Source organism: Pelophylax lessonae (genome assembly GCF_965119305.1).
Source record: "Pelophylax lessonae genome assembly, chromosome: 2".
Taxonomy (NCBI): Eukaryota; Metazoa; Chordata; class Amphibia; order Anura; family Ranidae; genus Pelophylax; species Pelophylax lessonae.
The window spans coordinates 370,346,835-370,374,600 of record NC_138769.1 but is presented as its reverse complement, the minus strand read 5'-3'; the positions used below and the strand labels follow the sequence as shown (position 1 = coordinate 370,374,600).

Sequence of the window (27,766 nt, the reverse complement as noted above, 5' to 3'; positions counted from 1 at the left end):
GATATGTATGATGTGTGGTGGAACTGTCCGAAGGTCCGGCGCTACTGGATCAGGGTGATTAACCTGATACACTCGGCGACGGGTCAGAGAATCAGTAGGACGCCAAGACAGTGCTATTTTCAGATTTGCCAGTTGAGATACCGAAACATACACGCTCCCTTATATTTTTTATTCTCCTGCCGGCAAAAATCACTATAGCGCGTGCTTGGAAGACGCCTGGACTCAATATCCTGCAGGTGAAACACAAAATGCTGTGGATTATGCTAAATGAAAAGTTGGCTAGCATTCATTTGCATAGGCAACATAAATTCAATCGGGTATGGAATCCCTGGATCGCGTATTTACAGGCTCCGTAGCCGCGGTGGGGTGGTAGGGGTTCGGCACAGGGGGATGTTTTGTTTGTTTGTCCTTTTCATCTTCTTCTTATTCTTTTTTCCTTTTCATTTCTTTACCCATCACAGTGTGGGTCTTTATTCTATTCCTTTTTTTTTTTGTCTCTCTTCTTTTTGTTTTCTCTCTCTTTCAGGGGTCTGGATGAGGGAGAGGCGATGTCTGCTCTGGGCTGCAGAGCTTTAGCTTTGGTTCCCAATTATGGGTCTGTGCCTTATTGGTCACATGAGGGTGACCGCCAGTTTATTCTTTTGTTACTACGCAGTCTATGTCTATTGGTAAGGTCTGCATACTAGTTCTTCTGGGAGGGGTTTGGGGGATGGGGGGGGGGGGGCTACGCCCTGCCACAGACACAGTTTGTACCATTTGGGGTGTCTGGGGTGGGGACGGGGTCTCTGCTCGCCCGTTTGTCCTCTGGTTTAGTTGGTCTTATGAACTCTGAACATGCCTCCTTTGAAGCAACACAGCTACGGGACCTCGTGTATTGCAATGTCATGTATCTCACTGTTGCATTATCTGATACCGATGTGCCAATGTTTTATATGCTTGCACACACTGCTGTGGTGTGTGGCACTTTTCTGTATGCTACCCCTTTCTGTTGTTTTACTGTTTTGTAAAAACTTAATAAAAACTATTGAATACTAAAAAAAGGAATGGACTAATTTACAAATCTCATAAACTTATATTTTATTCACAATATAATATAGATAACATATCAAATGTTGAAAGTGAGACATTTTTTAAATGTCATGCCAAATATTGGCTCATTTTGGATTTCATGAGAGCTACACATTCCAAAAAAGTTGGTACAGGTAGCAATAAGAGGCCGGGAAAGTTAAATGTACATATAAGGAACAGCTGGAGGACCAATTTGCAACTTATTAGGTCAATTGGCAACATGATTGGGTGTAAAAAGAGCCTCTCAGAGTGGCAGTGTCTCTCAGAAGTCAAGATGGGCAGAGGATCACCAATTCCCCCAATGCTGCAGCGAAAAATAGTGGAGCAATATCAGAAAAGGAACATAATCCACCGTGTCATTCGCCGTTGCCGGCTAAAACTCTATAGGAAAAAAAAAGAAGCCATATCTAAACATAATCCAGAACCGCAGGGGTTTTATCTGGGCCAAGACTCATTTAAAATGGACTGTGGCAAAGTGGAAAACTGTTCTGTGGTCAGACGAATCAAAATTTGAAGTTCTTTTTGGAAAACTGGGACGCCATGTCATCCGGACTAAAGAGGACAAGGACAACCCAAGTTGTTATCAGCGCTCAGTTCAGAAGCCTGCATCTCTGATGGTATGGGGTTGCATGAGTGCGTGTGGCATGGGCAGCTTACACATCTGGAAAGGCACCATCAATGCTGAAATATATATCCAAGTTCTAGAACAACATATGCTCCCATCCAGACATCGTCTCTTTCAGGGAAGACCTTGCATTTTCCAACATGACAATGCCAGACCACATACTGCATCAATTACAACATCATGGCTGCGTAGAAGAAGGATCCGGGTACTGAAATAGCCAGCCTGCAGATCTTTCACCCATAGAAAACATTTGGCGCATCATAAAGAGGAAGATGCCACAAAGAAGACCTAAGACAGTTGAGCAACTAGAAGCCTGTATTAGACCAGAATGGGACAACATTCCTATTCCCAAACGTGTGCAACTTGTCTCCTCAGTCCCCAGACGTTTGCAGGTTGTTAATAAAAAAAGAAGAGGGGATGCCACACAGTGGTAAACATGGCCTTGTCCCAACTTTTTTGAGATGTGTTGATGCCATGAAACTTTAAATCAACTTATTTTTCCCTTAAAATGATACATTTTCTCACAGTTTAGACATTTGATATGTCATCTATGTTGTATTCTGAATAAAATATTGAAATTTCCACATCATTATATTCTGTTTTTATTCACAATTTGTACAGTGTCTCAACTTTTTTGGAATTGGTTTGTAAATATATATATCCAGTCATAGACATTTGTGAAAGGGAATGCTAATATTTAATTTAGCTGACCAATGGGGTTAGCTAGTTCTAATTTTTCTAAGGTTTACCTCTTTTGCTACAGAGTGGGTACCTGTGTACTGGTTCATGGTGAGGAAGGTACTGACAATACCCTGCTGGTGACTTCCCTTGCTCAACTGATTCTGTCCCCTAACTGTCGAACCTTGGCTGGTTTCCAGGACCTTATCGAACGTGAATGGTTACAGGTAATATAAGCAGTATTCTCCCATATTATATACTTATTAGGATGGAATTCCATCCAAACTTCTGGTTTTGGAAAGAGTGGGGTAGATTTAGATCCTCTATTTTTTATTGTTGTCTGTGTGAGAGCAGATCTTTCTTCATTTCCTGTCCTGCGACACCCAGAGAAAATTGAATTTTTGCTTTAACTGTAAATTAATTTTCTTGCAATACATCACAGGACATATATATTATGAGCGGGTTATGCTGCCACCTTCAGATCATTGGACACTGGCAAAAAAGACAGGAAATCCCCTCAAAGGCATAACTCCTCCCAGCCAGACATGGTTTCCGGTTATTTACCAAACCATTAACAACAAAAAAAAAAAGAGGTCCATGACTGTCATGTGATAAAATCACAAGAAAATTATTTTACAGGTAAACCAAAAATCCCCTTATTGTATTGTACATCCCAGGAGAAAAAATGGTATCTCCATATCCATTACCACATTGTTGTCCCAAAGCACTGAATATAAGGGGAGGGTAACATGGCAATAAGCCAACAGGCCCCAAACAACCAAACCGGAGCAGGTAAGAACCTCAACCAGCAGCCTGAAAAACACACAGACCAAAAGTTGCATCCTCAAAGGCTATGATATCCGCTTGGTAGAGCTTTGTATGATCCTAAGACGAGGTGGCAGCCTCGCAAGCTTGAACTACCAAAGCCTGGTGTCAAATTGCCAAGGAAGCACCAACACAACCATACATACAACCTAGTCAACTCCAGATTGGAGAAATGCCAGGATGCAACCCACAACATATTTATCAGTATGAAGTCCCGGAGCCTCATTCCTGTGATAAATCTCCCTTGAAGTCGCCTTACTAGCCTTCAGCAGGATACGAATAACCGAATCAGAGATACCCCTGTCTCTCTGGACTTTAGCTTCAACAGCCATACTGTTAAAGCCAGCAACTGTAAAGAAGGATGGAAGATTAGACCTTGCATCAGGAGGTCAGTTTGGTCTAGAAGGGTCCATAGGTTGTACGCCAACAAGTATACGATGCCAGAATACCACTTGCTCTTGAGCAAGGCAGGGGTAAACAGAATAACCAGAATGGGTAAATGATGGAAAGGAAGCGCTAGCCTGAAAGTCAGTTAGCAGCACCTAGAATGGATGAGTGAAAAAAAGACTAGTGTGCTAAAATTAAATATACATGTACAAACATAATAAATTATAACAGTGATGTGACACGTAAACAATATTATATCCCTTGAAAATAGTCCATAAACCATAAAAGTGCAGGAAAGTGAATCCCAAATGGTGCCTTAAAAAATACAAAAAATGCTCAGAACAAATGCGATAAAAAGTCTTTGATAAACAGTGTCGTGACAATGGAGCCTTAAGATGAAATCCAACAAACGATTCCTTGTTGTTATGTGAATTCACACAACTTGTATTACCAAGTGCCGCATGCAGACCCACCATGATAAAACAGAGGAATGGATGGCTGCTTATCAGAGAGACATAGACAGAAAGCCTGTAGTTATCATACACTTTGGACAAACACTGGCCCCAGCAGAAAATATAATCTCTTTAGATAACGGCAATCCGTGGATTGAGATGTTTGATATGTATTCAGGGCTTTCCAGAACTCATATGCAAATGAATGGAAAGACTAATAGTGCATTACCTCTAAAAACATCTTTTTATTGATTAAATAGTTGCACTTAAATTTAAGTAGACGAAAGACAGCATAAACAAATGTGCACGGCCGCCTGCAGTACAGACCGTGCATGGGGACGACGCGGCTGCTCCACCGGACGCGTTTCCCCTCAGAGCGAGTTAACTGGGATTAGAGGACCTGTCCCAGGAGCCTGGAGGCTTTCTGTCTATGTCTCTCTGGAAAGCAGCCAACCATTCCTCTGTTTTATCACAGTGGGTCTGCATGCAGCACTTGGTAATACAAGTTGTGTGAATTCACTTAACAACAAGGAATGGTTCGTTTGATTTCATTTTAAGGCTCGATTGTCACTACACTGTTTATCAAAGACTTTTTATCGCATTTGTTCTGAGCATTTTTTGTATTTTTTTAAGGCACTATTTGCAGTTCATTTTCCTGCACTTTTTTGGTTTATGGACTATTTTCAAGGGATATAATATTTTTTGCGTATCACATCACTATCATAATTTATTATGTTTGTACATGTATATTTATTTTAGCGCACTAGTCTTTTTTTAACTCAGAATTACCATAATGACTTTCACCAGAATCCTGCAAAGCAGATTAGGTAGAAGACTAATCATGGAAAAGCATAAATTAGGGAGAACTGATCCCACAGAATCTCTAGAGTATCCACTGGGAATGCTCAGGGATCCCTGGTCCTGGATATGAATTTGTCCAGCTTCGCATTAAACCTGGACCTGGACCAGGAGATCCACATCTGGGTTTCCCCAGCTTCTTCAGGGTTTCTCAAACATCTTTGTGTGAAAAGTTAGTTGTTGACAGCTGAGAAAGTCTGCCTGCCAATTTTCCATGTCAGAAATCCTGAGCAGCCTGACTTTTGGTGCCTCCCTGATGATAAATAATAGCCACCATTGTGGCGTTGTCCAACTGAACCCTTACAAGTAGGCCCTCCAGCTGCACCAACCGATGCAGCAGAGCAAAATAGACCCCCCCCTGTCCTGCGGTGAATAATTCCAGGGACTGAGATATTGTCCAGAACTTCTCCCCAGCCCACGGGCTCGCATCCGTCGTCAGGATTCTCTGGGAAAAAAGGAGGAATGATTTTCCCATTTCCAGCATTCAAGAGGAGATCCACCAATCCAGACACAGTCTTATTCTGGGGTGTAACTGCATCAGGGAATCCCAACAACTGTCAAAACCCTATATCTTTGAATATATGATAAAGAAATGCTCTTTTTAGCTTCTGTTATCTTCTGCATTATCTATAGATTTCTTTGAAAAATCTGCAAGGGACTTAATGCATGGTCACTGGCTCCCTAGAGCATTCTGCAATGAAATAGATGGAAAATGCACTTCAAAGAGGGAAAACATTAAAGAGGAGCTGACCTCTGGAAGCTATGCCCAATAAAAAACAGGCAGACGGCAAGGTATTAGTGAGCAGTGCTGCATGTCCCCATTACTGACTTACAATACCTTGTTATGTACTGTGTCTTTTCCTGGAGGCATCTTTCTTGGTATAGGTAGGACTTTCCTTTCTCACGTCAAAGCCTCTAGAAAGGACACCATTGGGTAGCACAGTAGTGACATAAAAAAAATCTCACTTCAAATCTCCCGAGATTATCAGTCAAAGGCAGCAGTGACCAAGATTCACAAAGTAGATATTAAACTATGAGGCTGTAGGCACAGAAATGCCTAGGCACACTCGCATACCAAGAAGTGTGTTTCTAGTGTTTGAGAAGATAGAAATTTGACAGAGGAGCTAAACTTCCCTAATCTATTTAAAACCCATGTATGAAGTAGCACCTTCAACTGTATTCCATATGAATGCTAAATAATGTTGATTCACCTATCTTTGTTTCAGGCAGGACACCCATTCCAGCTGCGTTGTGCCCGATCTGGGTGGTCACAGGAGCGGGCTCAGCAGGAGTCACCCACTTTCCTGCTTTTCCTGGACTGCTGCTGGCAACTTACTCGGCAATTTCCTAGGGCAATGGAATTTAATGAGAATTTTTTGTGCATGCTGGCAACCCATGTATACAGTTCAGAGTATGGCACTTTCTTGTGCAACAATGAAAAAGAAAGGTGGGTATGGATTGATAGCTAACCAGTATTTTTTTTTATTTTAGAAAATCATAATACATAATACAGTTGTGCCTTCGATGTTTATCTGCCACATTTGCTTTTCAGTAAAGTGGGGAAACCTCTTCTAAAGGCTCAAATTCCGTAAGGCTCTATTCCACTTTATTATTAAAAGTATAACATCTGTTCTTAAAATCAGTATGTTGTCATACTGCTGCTTTATAAGGCATGCCCTTAGTAATCACACTACTGAGTTGGGTCTCCTGTAGTAAAATTATCACTGGCTGTAACTTTGGGCTGTTTGGAAAAAGCAATCAAATTATTTGTGCTCAACAGTGAACTATATATCTAAACTCAAATATCTTTTTTTCTTTTAAAGAGTGTGTTAAAACTCCTATCACGTTTTTTATTAATGCCTGCCACAGAATATTTCATACTTTTTATCTGTCCTGGTGACCATTGCCACTGGACCAGAAAGTGATGGGAAATTTAAGGTTTTAAAGTTGTCACTGGAAGAGAAATAGGGGGAATATTTTCCAACAGAGACATCTGCTCTAGTAAACTGTCTGAGAGGGGACTTTTCTTAATTTTGGAGAGATTATACACCCACTGATAGGTTATGTTAATAACATTGATCATCTCATTGCAATGGCATCTGAAAATCGGTGGGATATGGCATGGCAGCAGTGTGCCTCTATAACAGACCATATCAGAGGTGTTTTAAGATTTTTAAACAGTTCAAGTCTAACTGGTTGCTTTTCTGAAACTACACTTTTAAATTCACAGCCCGCAAAATACCCACAATATGTAGGATGACTTATCAGAAATTTGTCAAGGAAGTAATTTTGGAGGGAAGCTGAGTCCTCCCTCTGAAAATGCTAGTTGCTTTGCTATTGTGGTCCACAATTGTTCCAGGGTCATGACTCAGAATTTATGCCCAACTCAGGAAAGGAGTATAACTTCTGTCAGGTTTTTATTGTAATCCTTGTCACTATTGGGAAGGTTTCACTTTATTTTATTTTCTGGTGCCTAAACAGAAATACTGTATGACTCTAAAGGAGGCACAGACAGCAAAAAAAACTGGGAGGTTCTCTCCCTTTCTCAATCTTCTTTATAAAGAAAAAAATGTTATATGTATGTGCCTCCGTTGAAGAAATGTTGCTCACTTCATGTTTTGGAGCACACACACACACACACACACACACACACACACACACACACACACACACACACACACACACAGTGCCTTGCAAAAGTTTTAGTACCCTCTGAAATTTTCGCCACCAGCTTTGCACATCTAGAGAGTGAAGATTTTGCCCATTCTTCTTTGAAAAATAGTTTAGGCTCTGCCAGATTGGATGGAGAGCGTCTGTGAACAGCAATTTTCAAGTCTTGCCACAGATTCACAATTGGATTTAGGTCTAGACTTTGACTGGGCCATTCTAACACATGAATATGCTTTGATCTAAACCATGGGTGTCCAACCTTTTGGCTTCTCTGGGCCACATTGAGTGTAGAGAAATTTTCTCGGGCCGCATATAAAGTATATACTATAGGTAAGGTATATAAGTAATAAAACGCTGCTGCGCCCTCCCCGCTCTGCCTACAGTTAGTTGGAAACCTCTGTGGCCGTGCCCCCGACTCGACTTCCTTCCTCCCCAGCAAAAAAAAATAAAAATTGTCAGAGGGCAGTGGGCCGCATTGCCTGTGATTCCAGGCCGCATGCGGCCCCCGGGCGCAGGTTGGACATGCCTGATCTAAACCATTTTATTGTAGCTCTGGCTGTACGTTTAGGGGCCTTGTCCTGCTGGAAGATGAACCTCTGCCCCAGTCTCAAGTCTTTTAACCACTTTAGCCCCGGAGGATTTGGCTGCTCAATGACCAGGCCCTATTTTACGATTCAGCACTGCGTGATTTTAATGGACAATTGCGCGGTCGTGCGACGATGTACCCAAACGAAATTGACGTCCTTTTTTTCCCCACAAACAGAGCTTTTTTAACATTTTAGGCCAATTTGTTTTCTGCTACATATTTTTGGTAAAAAAAAAATCGCAATAAGCGTATTTTGATTGGTTTGCGCAAAAGTTATTGCATTTACTAACTACGAGAAAGATTTATGTCATTTTTATTGTTTTTTTTTTTACTAGTAATGGCGGCGATCTGCGTTTTTTTTTGCGGGACTGCGACATTGCGGCGAACAGATCGGACCCCTAACTGCCATTTTTGACACTTTTGGGGGTACCAGTGACATTACTACAGTAATCAGTGCTAAAAATATGCACTGTTACTGTAAAAATGACACTGGTAGGGAAGGGGTTAACTGTTCTGGTGATCAAGGAGTTAAATGTGTCCCTAGGGGCATGATTCTAACTGTCAGGGGGCGTGGCTTGTGAAGTAATAACAAAGACATGCGATCCTATATATAGCAGGATCACATAGCCTCTGTGATCACTTCAGGCAGAATGACAGACGGCTGTGTTTACATCAGCCGTCTGTCTTTCTCTCTCTGCTGCGGGAGATCGCGAGTGGCCGGCGGCCATCGGAGCCACCGGGCACACGCGCTGGCTCTCCAGAGTCTAACAAGCTCCGTAGAGTCTCCTGAGCGAGCGACGTAGTACTACGTCACTTTGCCCAGGAGTGCCTGAGTGCCGCAGTAAATGTGCGGTGGGCGGGGGGGAAGTGGTTAAAGACTCTAACAGGTTTTTTCTAAGATTGCCCTGTATTTGGCTCCATCCATATTCCCATCAACTCTGACCAGCTTCCCTGTCCTTGCTGAAGAAAAGCATCCCTACAACATGATGCTGCCACCACCATGTTTCACGGTTCAATATTGGTCTTATTTGACCAGAGCACCTTCTTCCACATGTTTTCTGTGTCCCCCACATGGCTTCTCACAAACTGCAAACAGGACTTCTTATGGCTTTCTTTCAACAATGGCTTTCTTCTTGCCACTCTTCCATAAAGTCCAGATTTGTGGAGCGCACGACTAATAGTTGTCCTGTGGACAGATTCTCCCACCTGAGCTGTGGATTGCTACAGCTCCTCCAGAGTTACCATGGGCCTCTTGGCTGCTTCTCTGATAATTGCTCTCCTTGCCCAGACTCTCAGTTTAGGTGGATGGCCATGTCTTGGTAGGTTTGCAGTTGTGCCATACTCTTTCCATTTTCGGATGATGGATTGAAAGATGCTCTGTGAGATGTTCAAGGCTTGGGATATTTTAATTAATATTATAAACTAACCCTGCTTTAAATATCTCCACAATTTTATCCCTGACCTGTCTGCTGTGTTCCTTGGCCTTCATGATGCTGTTTATTCATTAAGATTCTCTAACAAACCTCTGGAGGCTTCACAGAACAGCTTTATTTATACTGAGATTAAATTACACACAGGTTGACTCTATTTACTAATTAGGTGACTTCTGAAAGCAATTGGTTCCACTAGATTTTAGTTAGGGGTATCAGAGTAAAGGGGGCTGAATACAAATGCACGTCACACATTTCAGATATTTATTTGTAAAAAAATTTGAAAACCATTTATCATTTTCGTTCCAGTTCACAAATATGTGCCACTTTGTGTTGGTCTATCACATAAAATCCCAATAAATACATTTACATTTTTGGTTGTAACATGACAAAATGTGGAAAATTTCAAGGGGCATGAATACTTTTTTCAAGGCACTGTAAGTGATGAAGAACCTCCCTAGTATTTTCAGAAATAGTATTTGATTTATTACAGTGCCCATAATATCCGCAGCTCGTTACACACTTTACATTCACATCAGTACCTGCCCTCAGAGAATTAAGCCTGGTGAGATTATCGTACAAATGATCGTCCTTTTTATTTTTTTGTTGCATGCTAGTCTCCATATCGAAAATGAAGAGGCTACTAAAGCTATGAAAATCCTTGTGCGACAGAATAAAATTTCAGAAGTGATGTATTGTATTTTTATAGTATTTTCGGACGAAAACTGTACGGTCTGGTATCGAACAAAAAAACTTTTCTTGTCCCATCAGATAATTTTGCAAGACCTGACCTGATCGGCTCTCGAAAGCTGTGTACAAACGATTAGATTATCGTACAATCGCTTCCAAAGTGGTATTTTTTCCAATGATTTTTTGATCGTGTGTACTAGGCTTTACAATATAAGGTCCCTCACATGCGTAAATGCACACACCCTAGGGCCATGAGCCAATCAGACCAGTGAAACAAAGAATCATAGGCCATCTTAAAAGTGTGGGAGCAAACCAGAGTGCTGAAGGAAAGCAAAGGGAGAACATGCAATAAAGACTAACCCTTTCCCACACTATCCAGAGTTTCAACAGGAAAGCCAATCAACTAGCATTTTAAGAGCTAATTAACCACTTGCCAACTGCTCACAGTAATCCTACTGTGGCAATGCAGCTCTCCTGGGTCCATCAACATAGACCTACGTCGCTGGAGTTCATATGATTCCATGTTTTGACACAGTGGGAGTCGGGCCGGGGGAGGAGAGGCAGCGATTGCCGCCTCCCTCCCCCGATCGTCGTGGAAACGGTGAAAAGACCCGCCTGCTTATGTAAGCAAAGCAGGGGGGTCGTCTCAGTGACAGACAGGAGGAGATCACAGGATTCAGCATTGCTGAACCTGCGATCTCTGTGTCTGTCACAGAACTCCCCCACACACGTCAGTAAGCATGAGGCATACATTTAACCCCTTGATCGCCAACAGTGTTAACCCCTTCCCTGCCAGTGTCATTATTACAGTAACAGTGCATATTTTTAGCACTGATTACTGTAGTAATGTCATTGGTCCCCCCAAAAGAGTAAAAAATGTCAGTTAGGGGTCCAATCTGTCTGCCACAATGTCGCAGTCCCGCAAAAAAACGCAGATCGCCGCCATTACTAGTAAAAAAAAAACAATAAAAATGACATAAATCTTTCCTGTAGTTAGTAGACACGATAACTTTTGCGCAAACCAATCAAAATTTGCTTATTGCAATTTTTTTTTACCAAAAATATGTAGCAGAAAACAAATTGGCCTAAAATGTTAAAAAATTTTGATTTTAAATTATTTTTTTTTGAGAATGTCATATAGCAGAATGTGAAAAATATTGTTTTTTTTTTTAAATTGTCGCTCTTTTTTTGTTTATAGTGCAAAAAATAAAAATCGCACAGGTGATCAAATACCACCAAAAGAAAGCTCTATTTGTGGGGAAAAAAGGACATAAATTTAGTTTGGGTTCAGCATCGCATGACCGCGCAATTGTCCGTTAAAGTAACGCAGTGCGGAATCGCAAAATAGGGCCTGGTCATTAAGGGGGCAAATCCTTCCGGTCTAAAAGTGGTTAATATTATACCCCTAATTTCTTCCACAATAGCTTTACTTTAAGAACTCATAAAACATTTCATGAAAGTAGAAACTGATCAAGTTGACTAATCTTGGATTGATGGATCCTCAGAGGTCAGCGGCTTCACATTCCAAATATGACACTTGTGTGTCAGTAGTGGAATGACCACAATACCATATGTTGGTGCCTTTGGTCGGGTAGTGTATTACATGTCTTCTATAATCAATTAAATATTTCCAGCACAATAGGGATCCTAATCAAATAACATTTCTAAGCATCTAAGCCCCGGTTCACACTATAGCAATGACAGACATTGCATGTGATTCGGAGCGCACTGCTCTGAAAAATCACATTGGATGTCTGTGCGATGCAAATTCAACCATACAGATTGTATGGCTGAATTCGTATCTGTTTTAGACTGAACATGCACAGGACCCTTTTTTTTGGGTCTGCAGCAGCATTCACACCAATGCGATCCGATTCATGTCCGAACTGTCAGTTCGCACTGCGATATGCGAACTGATCTGGAGGTGATGTTAACTATGTATTGACACCCCCAGCAATTTGCATATGGCAGTGTGAACTGCCTGAGAGTTGAATGCGATGCAGGAACCCGCAGTGGATTCGCAGGGTTCCCACATCGCATATATAGTCAGGTCCATAAATATTGGGACATCAACACAATTCTAATCTTTTTGGCTCTATACACCACCACAATGGATTTGAAATGAAACAAACAAGATGTGCTTTAACTAGAGACTTTCAGCTTTAATTTGAGGGTATTTACATTCAAATCAGGTGAAATGTGTAGGAATTACAACAGTTTGTATATGTGCCTCCCACTTTTTAACCACTTTAACTCCAGCCACTGTGCTGCTACTGCGGCACAGTGGCTCGTTCCCGTCCAGCGACGTAGACCTACGTCGCTGGACTCCTCCCCCTGTAGGCGGCACTCGCGTGCCGCCGGAGGCGCGCTCCCGCTGTTTTCAGTCACAGCGGAAGTCGGGCCAGGGGAGGAGCAGCGGCGATCGCCGCCGCTCTTCCCCGATCGTCGGGGAATCGAGTGAGGAGATCCGCCCGCCTGTGTAAACAGAGCGGGCGGATCTCCTAAGTGACAGGGACTGACAGATCGGAGTGTTCAGCATAGCTGAACATCCGATCTGTCCTTCTGTCACATAGTCACCTCCCCCCCACACGTCAGTAAGCACCAGGCATACATTAACCCCTCCCTCTCCAATAAAATTAACCCCTTCACTGCCAGTGTCATTTTTACTGTAACAGTGCATATTTATAGCACCGATACTGCAGTAATGTCACTGGTACCCCCAAAAGTGTCAAAAATGTCAGTCAAGGGTCCGATCTGTCCGCCGCAATGTCGCAGTCCCGCAAAAAAAAAAAAAAAAAAAAAAAAAAATCGCAGATCGCCGCCATTACGCGTTAAAAAAAAAAACACCAAAAATGACAGAAATCTTTCCCGTAGTTAGTAAATGCAATAACTTTTGCGCAAACCAATCAAAATACGCTTATCGTGATTTTTTTTACCAAACATAGGTAGCAGAAAACAAATTGGCCAAAAATTTTAAAAAAATTTGATTTTTACATTTTCATATTAAAAAAATGTTAAAAATATTGTTATTTTTTCAAAATAAACGCTCTTTTTTTGTTTATAGCGCAAAAAGTAAAAAGCGCACAGGTGATCAAATACCACCAAAGGAAAGCTCTGTTTGTGGGAAAAAAAGGACGTAAATTTTGTTTGGGTACGGCGTCGCACGACCACGCAATTGTCAGTTAAAGTCGCACAGCGCCGAATCGCAAAAAGTGGCCTGGACGTAAGACAGCAAAATCCTCCGGTGGTAAAGTGGTTAAGGGACCAAAAGTAATGGGACAATTGGCTGCTCAGCTGTTCCATGACCAGGTGTGTGTTATTCCCTCATTATCTCATTTACAATGAGCAGATAAAAGGTCCAGAGTTCATTTCAAGTGTGCTATTTGCATTTGGAATCTGTTGCTGTCAACTGTCAATGTGAGATCCAAAGAGCTGTCACTATCAGTGAAGGAAGCCATCATTTGGCTGAAAAAACAAAACAAACCCATCAGAGAGTTAGCAAAAACATTAGGTGTGGCTAAATTAACTGTTTGGAACATCCTTAAAAAGAAAGAACGCATCGGTGAGCTCAGCAACACCAAAAGACCAAGAAGACCATGGAAAACAACTGTGGTGGATGACCCAAGAATTCTTTCCCTGGTGAAGAAAACACCCCACACAACAGTTGGCCAGATCAAGAACACTCTCCAGGAGGTAGGTGTTTGTGTGTCAAAGTCAACAATCAAGAGAAGACTTCACCAGAGTGAATACAGAGGGTTCACCACAAGATGTAAACCATTGGTGAGCCTCAAAAAACAGGAAGGCCAGATAAGAGTTTGCCAAACAACATCTAAAAAAGCCTTCACAGTTCTGGAACAACATTCTATGGACAGATGAGACCAAGATCAATTTGTACCAGAGTGATGGGAAGAGACAAGTATGGAGAAGGAAAGGAACTGCTCATGATCCAAAGCATACCACCTCATCAGTGAAGCGTGGTGGTGGTAGTGTCATGGCGTGGGTATGTATGGCTGCCAATGGAACTGGTTCTCTTGTATTTATTGATGATGTGACTGCTGACAAAAGCAGCAGGATGAATTCTGAAGTGTTTCGGGCAATATTTTTCATTTCACTTGCTGAAGACAAAACTAAAGGGAAATGCCCCAAGAACAAGCAGGAACTGAAGAAAGTTGCAGTAGATGCCTGGCAGAGCATCACCAGGGATGAAACCGAGCGTCTGGTGATGTCTATGCGTTCCAGACTTCAGGCTGTAATTGACTGCAAAGGATTTGCAACCAAGTATTAAAAAGTGAAAGAATGATTTATGATTGTTAATCTGTCCCATTACTTTTGGTCCCTTAAAAAGTGGGAGGCACATATACAAACTGTTGTAATTCCTACACCATTCACCTGATTTGGCTGTAAATACCCTCAAATTAAAGCTGAAAGTCTACAGTTAAAGCACATCTTGTGTGTTTCATTTCTAATTAATTGTGGTGGTATATAGAGCCAAAAAGATTAGAATTGTGTCAATTTCCCAATATTTGTGGACCTGACTGTATGTTAACCGAGCCTCAATGTACCAAGATATCTAAGTTGTTTCTGCTGTGCACCCAGCAATCTTCTCACTTGTTATGCAATTTCCTGTGCAGCACGAAAATCACCTAGTTGCGCTTTTTTGTTCTATAGACAGCACTCCACAGAATGGTCTCCTCCCTAACGAGTCTGTGAACTCTTTCGTGGTACAATACTTTCTTTCCAAAAACGTGTTTTTTTTTTTAAGACTTTAATTAAAATAATAAATGTCATACTTACCTGCTCTGTGCAATGGTTTTGCACAGAGCAGCTCCCACCCTCCTCCTCTGGGTTCCCCCGCTAGTGCTCTTGGTTTTTTCCCCCCTTCCGCCGACTGCTCACAAAGAAAGCCTCTTCCTATGGGGGCACTCGTACATGCTCAATCCCAACCCCAGCTCTGTGTCCATTGACACACACAGTGAGGCTTGGCCCCTTCCCCTGCTCTCTGCTCACAGGTTTTGACTGACAGCAGCAGGAGCCAATGGCTCCGGTTGCTCTCACCCAAGCCTGTGAGAGTGGGGATAGGGGAGGAGCACTGCTGCAGACATGCACAGTGCTGGACCGAGATCAGGCTCAGGTGAGTAATTAGGAGGGGAATTTGGGGAGCAACTATTAAAAGTTTTTTTTTTTTTAACCTTAAAGTGGAGCTCCACCCAAAAGGGAAAGTTCCGCTTTAAGGACTGGTCCCCCGCTCCTCTTGCACAATTGGCACTTTTGAGAAGCGGGGAGGGGAGAAGGGTACCCGATTTTGACAGAAGTTCTCTTCCCTCCCCCCCCCCCCCTGCAGTCTTCTGGGACACTGACAGGTCCCAGAATGCTGCATCCATCGTTCACGATGCGCAGCACGACTCGCGCATGCGCATTGGGCACCCGGCTGTGAAGCCGCAAGCTGTCACAGCCGGGTGCCCATAGTCAAGATGCCGGAGCTTCCGAGGAAAGACAGTGGGTTTAAACAGATAGGCTGAGTGCACCACTGGATGGTAGGACAGGTGAGTGGCTGTTTTTTAAATGTCAGCAGCTACAGTTTTTGTAGTTGCTGACTTATTTTTTTCACAGGTGGCTGGAACTTCTCATTAATGCAGAGAATGCCTTTTACCTTTACGACTTTACAATTAATGATTGCAGCTTTTTTAATGAAGTCCAACTAACGCTTAGTGGTATGGGTGAAGCAGCTTAAAACATACCTCTGCCCAGTTCTAAGATAACTACTTATACATAGTGAACAACACTGCCAGCACTGACGCTCAGGGCTGGTTCACACTGATGTGCACATTCCAGTTTTAAAAGTCCATTCATTTGCAAGCACTACTTTTGCAAATCCTGCTCCACCAAACCACATGGCACTGCAGTCTCCAGGCTTGATGGCTGAAAACGCAGCATTTGGGGTGCCATTAATAGTTACTGGCACCAACTCACGTCTTGCATGTGGTGCAGGAAGCACACACAGAATGCCCCTCTCCCACACTACATTCCATTTTGAAGTGGCCCTTAGGGTACATCAAAGCAGAATGGTTGCAGCTCCAAATTAGGATGAAAATCTTGAAATTCATAAATAAGTGGTTCTACAAAAAGTTTAAGTGGTAGTAAACTTCACTTTTTATCTTCTACCTACAGATAATCCTATAATAAGGCTTACCTGTAGGTACAGTGACTATATCCTAAATGTGCACAGACATTGCATGTGATATACACAGGAATGCAGTGCGATTCCTGTGCAAATGACATGCAGTGTTTTCTATGCACCAGTGTGAACCTAGTCACACTAGTGAACAGTTATTACAAAGTTCCAAAGGAACAATTTTGTTATAATGTATTTATCTGTATTGTTTTATTCACCTACAGTTTCAATGGTTGAACGTCTATCTGCATATGATGTACCGTAACCTAAAGCAGCTTGACAAGCAAAAAAGTTATATATGTTTCTATATTATCTATTCTTAAAATTAGTTAAATGTAATTATCTTCTGAAGCTTTTTGCTTTTTTTTTTTTATTTCTATTTTTAAAATCACATAACATTTTAACCTAGTTTTTTTTTTTTTATTGTGTTAAAAGCTAAGTTTACCCTTGTGGAAAAAAATAAATGCACATCACTTTGCAGGTTAAAAAAATCTGCATTTTTTTTTTTAACAGGAGCCTGTAAAGCATTGCACCCCCAGTCAGCATATTACAGGTGCAATCTCAGGCTCCTGCAGACTATCATTGTAGCAGTCTGCCTGTAGCTGATCTGTGCAGGCAGTAACTGAATGACAGGAAAAAATCAATGAACTACAAGCTGTCAGCAGCAATGGTTAACAGTAATTGTAGTTTTCCTATTCACAGAGCTCTGTGAAAGAAAGAAAGATGTGTCCGGGTGGGCGGAGCCCCGCATGGCTGCAGTTTTTTTATTTTAAATTGTGACAATCGGTGCGGGGAGAAGATCCCTGGTCCGCTGTCACAAAGGGGGGGGGGAGGCTGCTTGTTTAGCGACATGTTACACCCTGGATACTGGTATAACATGTATTAAAAGGTGAACTTAACCTTTAATACATTTTTTCTTCTGTGTCACAGTAGAAAAAAAAATGTGCAAAACTGAAAAAAGCCTTTCATTCACTTATAACTATCTTTACAAGGATTTGTACTAGAAACATAATTGTAGTGTCATTATATACTAGAAACATTCTAGAAAATTTATACATTTTATCTACAATAACACAATTTTTTAGGTGGTTAAAAGTAGAAAAATGGCATATTTGTCTATAGATTGAGAGAAATTTTGTTTTTGCAGAGCAAGATCACCAGCCCTGCGCCTTGTTTGCCCTGAAAAAATAATGGGATTTTTGGTTTACCTCTAAAAACCTTGTACCCAAGCCTCTACTGCTTAGGCACCAAAGAAGGCTACATACTGAGATGTTTGAGATGGTACAAAAAGAATAGTAAAACTGACAGCTGAAGCTGAAACACCACCTTGTCATGGAAAAGTGCCAGGAACATTATTCCCACAGAAAAGAACAGCAAATGTCAGAACTCTGTGAGCCGAAAGTAACAGGAATGAGAAATATAACCTTTTAAGTCGCAAGGACTAAAGGAATATCCCAGATGGGTTCAAATGGACTATTCTGCAATACAAAGAAGTCAAGTTAAAGTGTTACTAAACCCACAACAGTAAAATCAGTCTGTATATGCAGAATAGCATGCTTGTTCTACTCACTGTGTAACTTAAGTGATTAATCCTCTGCATTGTGTAAAAAGGCTGTGTGATCCTGTATGCACAGATCCTCCCCCTCCTGCATGTTCACTCTCGACAAGTCCAGATGAGACACAGTAAGTGTAGTTCAGCTGCACATGCTCAGTTTGGACTCTATTGCTGGAGAGAACACTTCCTGGTTTTAGTAACCAAGATGCATATCAACTTAAAAAGCGGAGTTTCACTAAGGGGATACTTTTTTTAATAAAAATACCCCCGGGACAGTCAGGGCTAGTGCATTCCACAATGACTAGCCTCTGATCTGTCCCGGGTTGCACTTACCTTTTAGGAGAAATACTTACCTTGAAAATTTCTTCTCCAGCGCTGCCATCTCAGGTGTTGGCAGCTTGAAGCCAGCGCGATCCTCTTCTGCGTCCTCTTCCTTCTTCTTTGGTCCCACGATGCACTGCACCGGCCCCGCCGTCACTTCCGGTGCGCGCGCATCATCCCTCCACAGCTTCTGGGCATGCCCAGAAGCTGTTTAGAAGGGAATGACGCGCGCGCACCGGAACTGACGTCGGGGCCGGTGCAGGCTCATTGATTCCTGGGAGCGATGACGTTCAGCTCCCAGGAATCATTGCAAACGCCAGGAAGTGACGAATCGTCGTGGCCGACGAGGGGAGGAAGAAGGAAGTAAGGTAAGTAAGTATATTTTCTCTACAAGGTAAGTAAAAAAAAATAAAAAATTACGATTATCCATTTGTTTTTCAGGTGACCCAGAGCGAGAAGATGGAGGTAAGTATAAATTTAGGGTGGAACTCCACTTTAACAAGTATTAAATTAATATCCATAAGCAGCACTAAAAAATGATCTCTGTAGAAAATCATTAACGAAAACAGTCCAAAATAGTCCATGGGATATAAATCCAATAAAGCTCTTTTGGTGTCCAAGTAAGGAGCATTCACCAATGCTGGAATGAGAAAGATCACTCTATCCCTTCACCTCACCACGTGAGCCTCTCCCAGAGGAGACGCACTTACCAGATCCTGCTGCAACATGAGCCAATCAGATCCAATCTCCTAACTCCTCCGGACCATAGGACCATCCACGAACACAGACTCTTTACAGCCCTGGGACGCTGATCGGCAGCCTCAGCTTTGTTCGTGCACTTCCGGAACGCTGACGAGCGAACGGAGGACCGGTAGGCTACTGAAGGCGTCTTGATTTATATGGTTTTATCCACATTGTTTTGTCTTCTCTGTTTTGTAAGTGCATTTGTGGAAGGGGGGCGGAGTACCAATAAAAGTGTTATGTTGTAGTGGCAATACTGCTCTATGTGGCCCTTTTTTCGTTCCTTCCCATGCACTTCCTGTGAGAGATAGTGACAGCGGTGAACAGGGCTGTAAAGAGTCTGTGTTCGTAGATGGTCCTATGGTCCGGAGGAGTTAGGATCTGATGGGCTCATGTTGCAGCAGGATCTGGTAAGTGCGTCTCCTCTGGGAGAGGCTCACGTGGTGAGGTGAAAGGATAGTGACCTTTCTCGTTCCAGCATTGGTGAATGCTCCTTACTTGGACCCCAAAAGAGCTTTATTGGATTTATATCCCATGGACTATTTTGGATTATGTTTTCTTTAATTATTTTCTACAGAGATAATTTTTTTAGCGCTGCTTATGGATATTAATTTAATACTTGTTAAGTTGATATGCATCCTGGTTACAATATCTAATATTTTGGCGGCAGCTTTTCATAACAATTATTATTCATTTATTGGGGTGCACACTGTGTATCTGGGAGTGCAGAGCGCTGGGTGATTGAGATTTATTATTTAGCTATATTGTTTCTCAGTCCTTATTTGTGCTTCCTGGTTTTAGCTGAGCTATACAGGTCACATGGTTTTAACATCACACATGTGGGCGTGTATACAAATTCTAAATGACAGCCCAGTCGCTCCCTCCTCCTCCATGATCAGTAACTAAAAAAAACACAGTGGGTGGGATGTCCCATCTTGATTGATGGATGGATGATCTGCCTCCCATAAAAGCATGAGGACATGGGCTATATTGGATGTCAAGAGGCAGTGAAGGGTTAGATTGGAGAGAGAAACACTGGAATTTCTTCCACTGTAATCCTGCAAAGCAGACAAGGTAGAGGCTATAATGGCTGAGGCATAAATTAGGGAGAACTGATCCCACGGCATAACCGGAGCATCCCCCGCCAAACATGATGATCCCTAGTCCTAGAAAAGAACCTGTCCAACTTGCATAGAACCTGGACACCAGAAAGTCTTGCAGTGAGGATAATGGACAGTATGGAGATCTGCCCAAACAGTCAATACAGGATAATATTGTGGGAATTTTCAGGGTCTTGAGCAAGACCACCAGAGCCCTAAGTGCAAAACATTTGTCCTGATGGAGGAAAACAGTAACCTGCAAGTATCCAGCATCAGGTCTACATATTCCAAACATTGGGTTGGGACTGAGCCAATTTTTGTGGATTCAGATCCCAACCAAACCTCTTCAGAATGTGCACCGTTAGTGCTACTTTTGTCTCCAGTAGGGAAGCAGATTGCTTCTTCCAAAGTAAGCTGTGCAGGTATCCTAGAACAGGAATTACTCCAGCTACGAAGCAGCCCCAGAATCGTGGCCAAAAGGCTGGCAAATGCTGAGAGCAGACGACAGGTTGAACATCTGGGTCACAAAGTGAAGAAGTGATCCTCCCTTATAACCGCAGAGTTTACGTGTAAACCATGTTTGAAATCCAGCAATGTCAGAAGACTCACTGTTGGAAAGTGGTCACCACAGACTGCGCTGATTTCATGCATAACTTCCACACTCTCAAAAAACTTGAGTATCTTGAAATTTAGATGAGATAGACATTGCCTTTTGGTAGCAAAACTAGCCAGGTTCATTCGCATGAGCATTGATAAGCCATAGCATATGGCTCCATAAAAAGCTAGTCTCCTAATCCCAAACGGAACTTTTAAATGATAAGTGGCGCCTTCCAAAAGGCTGCGCCCAACAATGGATGGTGGTGATGGACCCTCTTGGGGGCTACGGCTGCTACCTATAAAACCTTATATTCTTTTCAGCAAGAAGTCTTGGATAAAATAGAAGGAGCACCTGATGTCAAGAAAACTGCAACTTTGATGTATGGTTTATAAGACGTTTATTAACCACTTGCCAACCGCCAGCAGTACATATACTGCGGCAGGTCGGCTCTGTCCCGCAAAACAAGGTAACTGTACGTCATTTCACGGGACCGCTCGCGGGGCAGCATGCAAAGATTGGCTACAGGGGGAGCCAATCAAAGGGTTCGGCGGCCACAACGTTCGCTGGGCACCCATAATCACTCCCTGTAAAGACAAAACGGCATTCTGCCATTGTAAACAAGGCTGACCGCTGTTCTGTCAGTAACACAGGGATCCTATGTTCCTATTATTTAGGAACACAGGTCTCTGTATTCATTCAGCAAGCCCCTCCCCCACACAGTTAGAAAGCACCCCCTGGGACACATTTAACCCTTTGATTGCCCCTGGTGTTCACCCCTTCTCTGCCAGTGTCATTAGTACAGTAGCAGTGCATATTTTTAGCAATGATTACTCTAGTAATGTCACTGGTCTCCCCAAAAGTGTCAAAAATGTCAGTTAGGTGTCCATACTGTCTGCCACAATGTCGCAATCCTGCTAAAAATAGCTGATTGCTGCCATTACTAGTAAGAAAAAAAAAATCAATATATATAATTTGTAGACGAGATAACTTTTGCGCAAACCAATCAATATACACTTGTTGGGATACATATTGACCTGAAATAATGAAACAAAAATTTGATTTTTAAATTATTTTATTGGGAATGTTTTATAGTAGAAAGTAAAAAAATTGTATTTTTGTCTTACCGTAAAATCCTTTTCTCTGATGTTCATTGACTTGACACAGCTCCAGAATCTTCTTGACCATTGGGTTATGCTGCCCCCTAGAGAAATAGAACACTAGGCAGAAAAAAAAACACACCTATGGGGCAGTCCCAGGGGTATACTCCAACTTCCTGGTATAGGCATTCAGTTTAGTTGCAAGCAGTGTCAGAAGAAAAATAACCCAACTCATAAAGGGGTGGGTACTATGTCAGTTAATGAACATCAGAGAAAAGGATTTTACGGTAAGACAAAAATTCAATTTCCTCTTTCATTCATTGACAGGCACAGCTGAAAAATCTTCTTGACCATTGAGACATCCAAAAGCAGTTTCAAACATGAGGGGTGGGGGAAAAAAACCGGCAGAAAAAAATTCCCAAAAGGCGAAACCTAGCCAACCAGGTAACATTGAGCTTAACCAGGAACAACTGGCGCTCACCTGAAAAAAAAAACAAAAAAAAAAAAAAAAACACACCCTCAAAGAGGACTAATCCTCTCAAACAGCGGCCTGCAAAACATTGGGGCCAAAAGCAGCATCTGCAGATGCCAGCACATCTGTTGTATAAAATATTGTGAAAGTGTGCACAGACGATCGAGGTGGCCGTCTTGCCAACCTGCAGCGCTGATGCTTGATGGCGGAAGGCCTAGGAGACACTAAGCGCCCGTGTAGAATGCGCCTTACCAGGGAATGGAGGAACCTGAACCTCGATGGAATAGGCCTGCACCACCGCCCGTCTTGTCCATCTGGAAATGGTAACGGTAGATGCAACCAACCCTTTGCGAGGTCCATCCGTAAGGACAAATAGTAAGGCTGTTTTCCTAAACAAGGTACACCCTGATCGCCCGACCCACATCCAGAGAGTGCAAGGCAATCTCCTTAGGATGTTCAGGCTTAGAACACAGGGAAGGCAACACAATGTCTTCATTCAGATGGAAACCAGAAACAACATTAGGAAGGAACGACTGACAAGGGTGAAGCACCACTTTAACTCTGTGAACCAGCAGGTAAGGAGAACGACAAGACAACGCCGCCAGCTCCAACACCCTGCGTGCAGAAGAAATAGATACCAAGAAGGCTACTTTATGGAGCAATGTAAGCAGAGGAAGCTCGCAAATATTTCCGAAAGGCGGGTACTGGAGAACCGACAGCACCAAATGGAGATCCCACGGAAGCAACGGAGACCATACTGGGGGAGCCAAGTGGCAAACCCCCTGAATAAAGGTATGAATCAAAGAATGCATAGCCAAAAAACCTGGCCCTTGACAGTACCCAAGGCAATGCGCTGCTCAACACCTCATTGGAGGAATGTCAAAATCGGAGCCACCAAAATGGAACGGGATGAACCCCAAGAGACACCACGCAATGTACGCCTGCCAGCGCGATGTTAAAATCTTCCTAGAGGTAGATTTTCTAGCCCTGTTACAATGTGGGAATAACTAAGACAACCCCCTATCCTTCAACACCTGGCTTTCAACAGCCAAGCCGTGAAAGCCAGCAACTGTAAAGCAGGATCGAAGATTGGCCCCTGGGCCAATAAATCTCTGAGAGGAAGTCTCCAAGGGGCATCGGCAGAGGCTCAAGTGAAACTGTGCAAGCGGAAACCGCCTCAAAAGGTAGACAGAGCGCCTACACGAAAGTGCAGAAAGAAGACCGACTGCTGAACAGGAGCCGAGTCGCATCCTGCAGCTTTGGAGTTTTTGTTCCCCTGGAAAAACAACAAAAAAAACAAAAACACCCTGGCTGAAGTCAATCCAGAGTCAAACCCAGATAGTCCAACTTGGTGGACGAAACCAGAGCAGATTTTTGGAAATTCAATTTCCAACCGAACTTCTACAGAGTTCGCTCAGTAATTTCAAAGTTGTCCTTTAGAGCAGTCGGAGACTCTGCTCGCAGAAGAAGATAGTCCAGGTACCCAGTACCGTAATCCGCCGCTGCCGCTACAATGCCAACACTGGGGCCAACATTTTTGTGAATACCTGAGGCGACCAAAGGGTAATGCCATGAATTGAGCATGCGCCTCACCCACGGCATGAAGAGAAAACGCTGATGACCGACATATATTGGAATTTGAAGGCAAGCGTCCTTGATGTGGGGATACCACTACTGTACGAATGGACCCCATTTGGAACTTCTGTACCCGCACAAGCAGTTCAAAGCCTTAAGGTCCAGGGTTGGACGTACCTTGCTTTCCTTCCTGGGAACTGTAAACAGGTTTGACTAGAAATCTTGGGAATGTTTCGATTTTGGAACCTGAATAACCACTCCTTGTAGTAGAAAGACTTTCACCCACCCGAAGATACCCTGCAGGTGGTCTGGGGACAAACGCAGATTGGAAGGAAAGAACCTCACTGGAGGATAAGACCGAAACTCAATCTTGTAGCCAGACCCAATCAGCTCGTGGATCCACCTGTCTTGAATCAGGGAGGTCCATGGGTCGGGAAGAAGCAAAGACATCCCCCCCCTCCTCAGACACGGGTGAGAGTGCCCCTTCAGGCAGAAGGAGGCTTATCTGCAGGTCTGGAAAAACCCGCTCTCTGTGACGAGACACCTCGCCCCTGGCGCCTGTGGAAGATGAGAACCCTTCCCCCCTGGAAGGATAACATCCATATGTAGAAAAGAAACCCCCTAAATTGGTGGGACTATAAGGGCAATCACACATCCAAATGTATAAAAATTCTCGTTTATTACAATCATTTATAGAAGAGGTTCACAATGCATACTTAGATGGGTTATGTGAAACATAAGTATATGGAGAGTACAACATGTATAAACAAAACAAAATTGTAACGGCTTGCAGTGGATGCTCATCGAAGTATATGGAACGTTAATGGGACAAACTCCTCCAAACCCGACACATTTCAGGTGAAAAACACCTTTCCTCAGGGGTATAAAGTGTGGAGTTGTATGGTTTCAGTTCCAAACGCTGAAGAAGCCATGTATAATAAAATCATTGATTGACAAAAGAAGGGGAAGAGTGCGCAGATAGAGCTGTGATGATGTAAGAAGCTCTGCTCCAATTAGGACATGGTGAGGGTGCCACCGCGCCACATCCCATCAAAGTCTCTCGAGGGTTCTTGCTAGTAGGCCAGTAAAACATCCCTGCCTTTCAAGGATTGACTTGTCGTTATATAATGTTTTAGTGGTGCTTGGGTAAGTAGAGACACCACCTCGTCAACAAGTAGAACTATTCTTATTTGGGTGAAATCCCCAAAATTAGTATGGTCTTGTTTGAGCCCTCCAGTTGGTGTAGCAGCCATCAGGAAGTCCTGCGTGGCTGCAGTAGAAGAGGAATCATCCTCACTATGAGAGCACTCGAAGTGCGTGGACGCAGACCCAGTAGGGTCGCTACATCCTAAGCCCCCCCCCCCCCCCCACCCACAGGGAAGGCACCAAGCTGGCCGCAGCCTAAATTTAGGTGAAAGCCCAGTCGCACAGATCCCATCCAAGGGAAGGCGGGTGGCACGTTTTCCGGACACCGTTCATCCTACCCATGATAGAAGACAAAGTAGTGTGTATTACTTTAATTTATATAATGAAGTTATAGTCCAATAAACCCTTAACAGAAATGCAAAAGTTGCTTTGGTATATAGGGTTTATACAGGTGTTAAAAGTATAACTAAAGGCTAAATTATTTTTTTGTTTTTAGTGTTATATAGATTAGAGAGATACTAGAACACCTGTCAGATTTTGATTGCGGTTTGTGTTCCCCTTGGGGAGATACACCCTATTTGTCCTGGTGACCCTTATCTCCACAAGCAAAAGAAAAATAGATTGAGTGGTCACCAGAACAGGTATGGAAGTGAATTCATTCAGTGGGGACAAAAGCGACTACCAGATATTTCTTCTCACTTCCGGACTATGGCACAGGAACTGAAGGAAACCCTTCAGAATGGGACAAGGATGTCAAAAAAGGGAGCTATAACCCTCTCTTATGCCATCCAAAGAGAAAAAACAAAGTTTTGTCTTCTGTTCTACTTTAGTGGTTAATGAATACAGAGCCGCAAAAAAAGTGTGTATTTTACATGTCTGGTGTTCAGCAAACAATGTCATACTTACCTGCTCTATGCAGTGGTGCTGCACAGGAGTCCAGATCCTCCTCTTTTCTGGTTCCTCGCCAGCGCTCCCGACCCCTGACTCCTGCCCCCACAGCAGGCAGCTTGCTTTGGGGGCATCTGAGCCAAGACACAGCTGTGTGTCCCCATTCAGACACAGAGCCGTGGCTCAGCCCTGTCCCCTCTCTTTCCTCATTGGCTCACTAACTTGGTTTGACACCAGTGGGAACCAATAGTGTCCGCTGCGGTGTCTCAGCCAATCAGGAGAAGAGAGTCCCAGGCAGCCAAGTTTCTCTTGCAACATCGCTGGATCCAGATGGGTCTCAGGTTAGTATTAGGGGGGCTGTTGCACACAAGTTTTTTTTTATCTTAATGCATACAATGCATTAAAATAAAAAGACCTTCTGACTTTAGAACCACTTTAACTATTTATGAAATCATTTTAAAATCAAAGTGAACAGGTGATATTAGGTTACATTATCAATAATTACATATGTGAGGGAATAATTTGCAATCTGGATACATATATTTTTTTTATGAAGCACAAAAATATCTAGATACTAATTTGACCAATCTTTAAAGTGCTGTATGATTAGGAAGCCCAAACTAATATTCTACACAGACCAGAAAACAAGCATTCACCTGCTCAAGAAAAGTGAAACTTTGTGATACAGCAAAAAGGAGAGATTTGTTCATCTTTAAACTACAAACATTATTTTCAACAGGTCTCTCTGTAAAGTTCGAGAACAGACTCATTCTCTTTGGGGATATCTAAATAACTTTGCAGTGAGGCAAAACCTTTTGAATCCAGTCTATGAAGAAAACCCACTGGTCATTTGGCCATCAGTCGCACCACAAAGCTTACAGCTGTGGGAAGGTGAGAAGCAAAGTACAATGGTAACTATTTTATAAAAATGTTCTTCATATGTACTGATTTATACTTTCCAATATGTTTATAGGTTTCTTCCTTCGCTATTTAATGCCTGCAGAACACAAAGAAATGGCCTGGCAAAGAATTCAAGAGCTTTTAGGTGAAGAGCACAAATAGGTTATTTTCTCAGACCTAAGGAGTCACCTTTTCTTAAAGTTCTAAATTGACACTGATGCTGCTGACATTTATAGAAAAAGATTGTGTTTGCCATTAAAAATGTTATTTATTTTTTTTTTTCTCCACACCAAAATAGATATGGTCAGAAAGGTGAAATTAAAAAAAAATGTAAAAATGTTGTTAAAAACTATGAACCGCAGTCAAACATGGATGAAAACTGCTGTCTTTATAGGAAAATAACACCAATATGTATCTAAACCCAAAAGCAAAAATTGAATATATTCCAACTTACCAGCCCTCAGATGTAGTAGCATTCATTTTCAGGCTTTTTTTTTTTTTTTTCACGTCAACCTGCCAAAAACATACTTCCTGTCCTAATGTGACAAGGCTCGCTCACTGTACCACTGGAGAAGAAGAGTTGTCACTTTAGGCACCTCTTCATTACACAATGTGGGGGTTTGCTTTGTAATTCACTGAGGATGGCTTTAAAAACTAGGAACATTGGGATTTTAGTTCAGTTCACAGGAAGTTACAAGGATACCCGATTTGCAATTTTATCAATCTGTATTTTTCATTTTGGGTGTTGATTTACTTTAAAGGGAGCATAAGCTCTGTTAGAAAGAACACATATACTGTTAGTTAGAGGTAAAAGATTAGTCTGTGCTACTCCTTGGGCCCAGTAAACTAGAAGGCCATCTTGTCAATGTTAAATGGCTTTCAGGGTCCATGCCAAAAGAACAGCAGTAAGATCATAGGTTTTCTTACTATAA

At 42.5% G+C, this 27,766-nt stretch overlaps 1 protein-coding gene across 1 annotated transcript in view; it reads left to right on the top strand.

Annotated features, from left to right (window-relative positions):
• LOC309547249 (myotubularin-related protein 9-like) overlaps positions 1-27,074 on the top strand; it is a 58,095-nt gene extending 31,021 nt beyond the window's left edge. Inside the window, exons 8-11 of the mRNA XM_082247074.1 lie at positions 2,457-2,598; positions 6,120-6,340; positions 26,674-26,825; positions 26,908-27,074. Coding sequence (XP_082103200.1) covers positions 2,457-2,598; positions 6,120-6,340; positions 26,674-26,825; positions 26,908-26,996 — 604 coding nt within the window. The 3' untranslated portion in view covers positions 26,997-27,074. The remainder of the gene's footprint in view (positions 1-2,456; positions 2,599-6,119; positions 6,341-26,673; positions 26,826-26,907) is intronic.
• Positions 27,075-27,766: the final 692 nt, after the last annotated feature.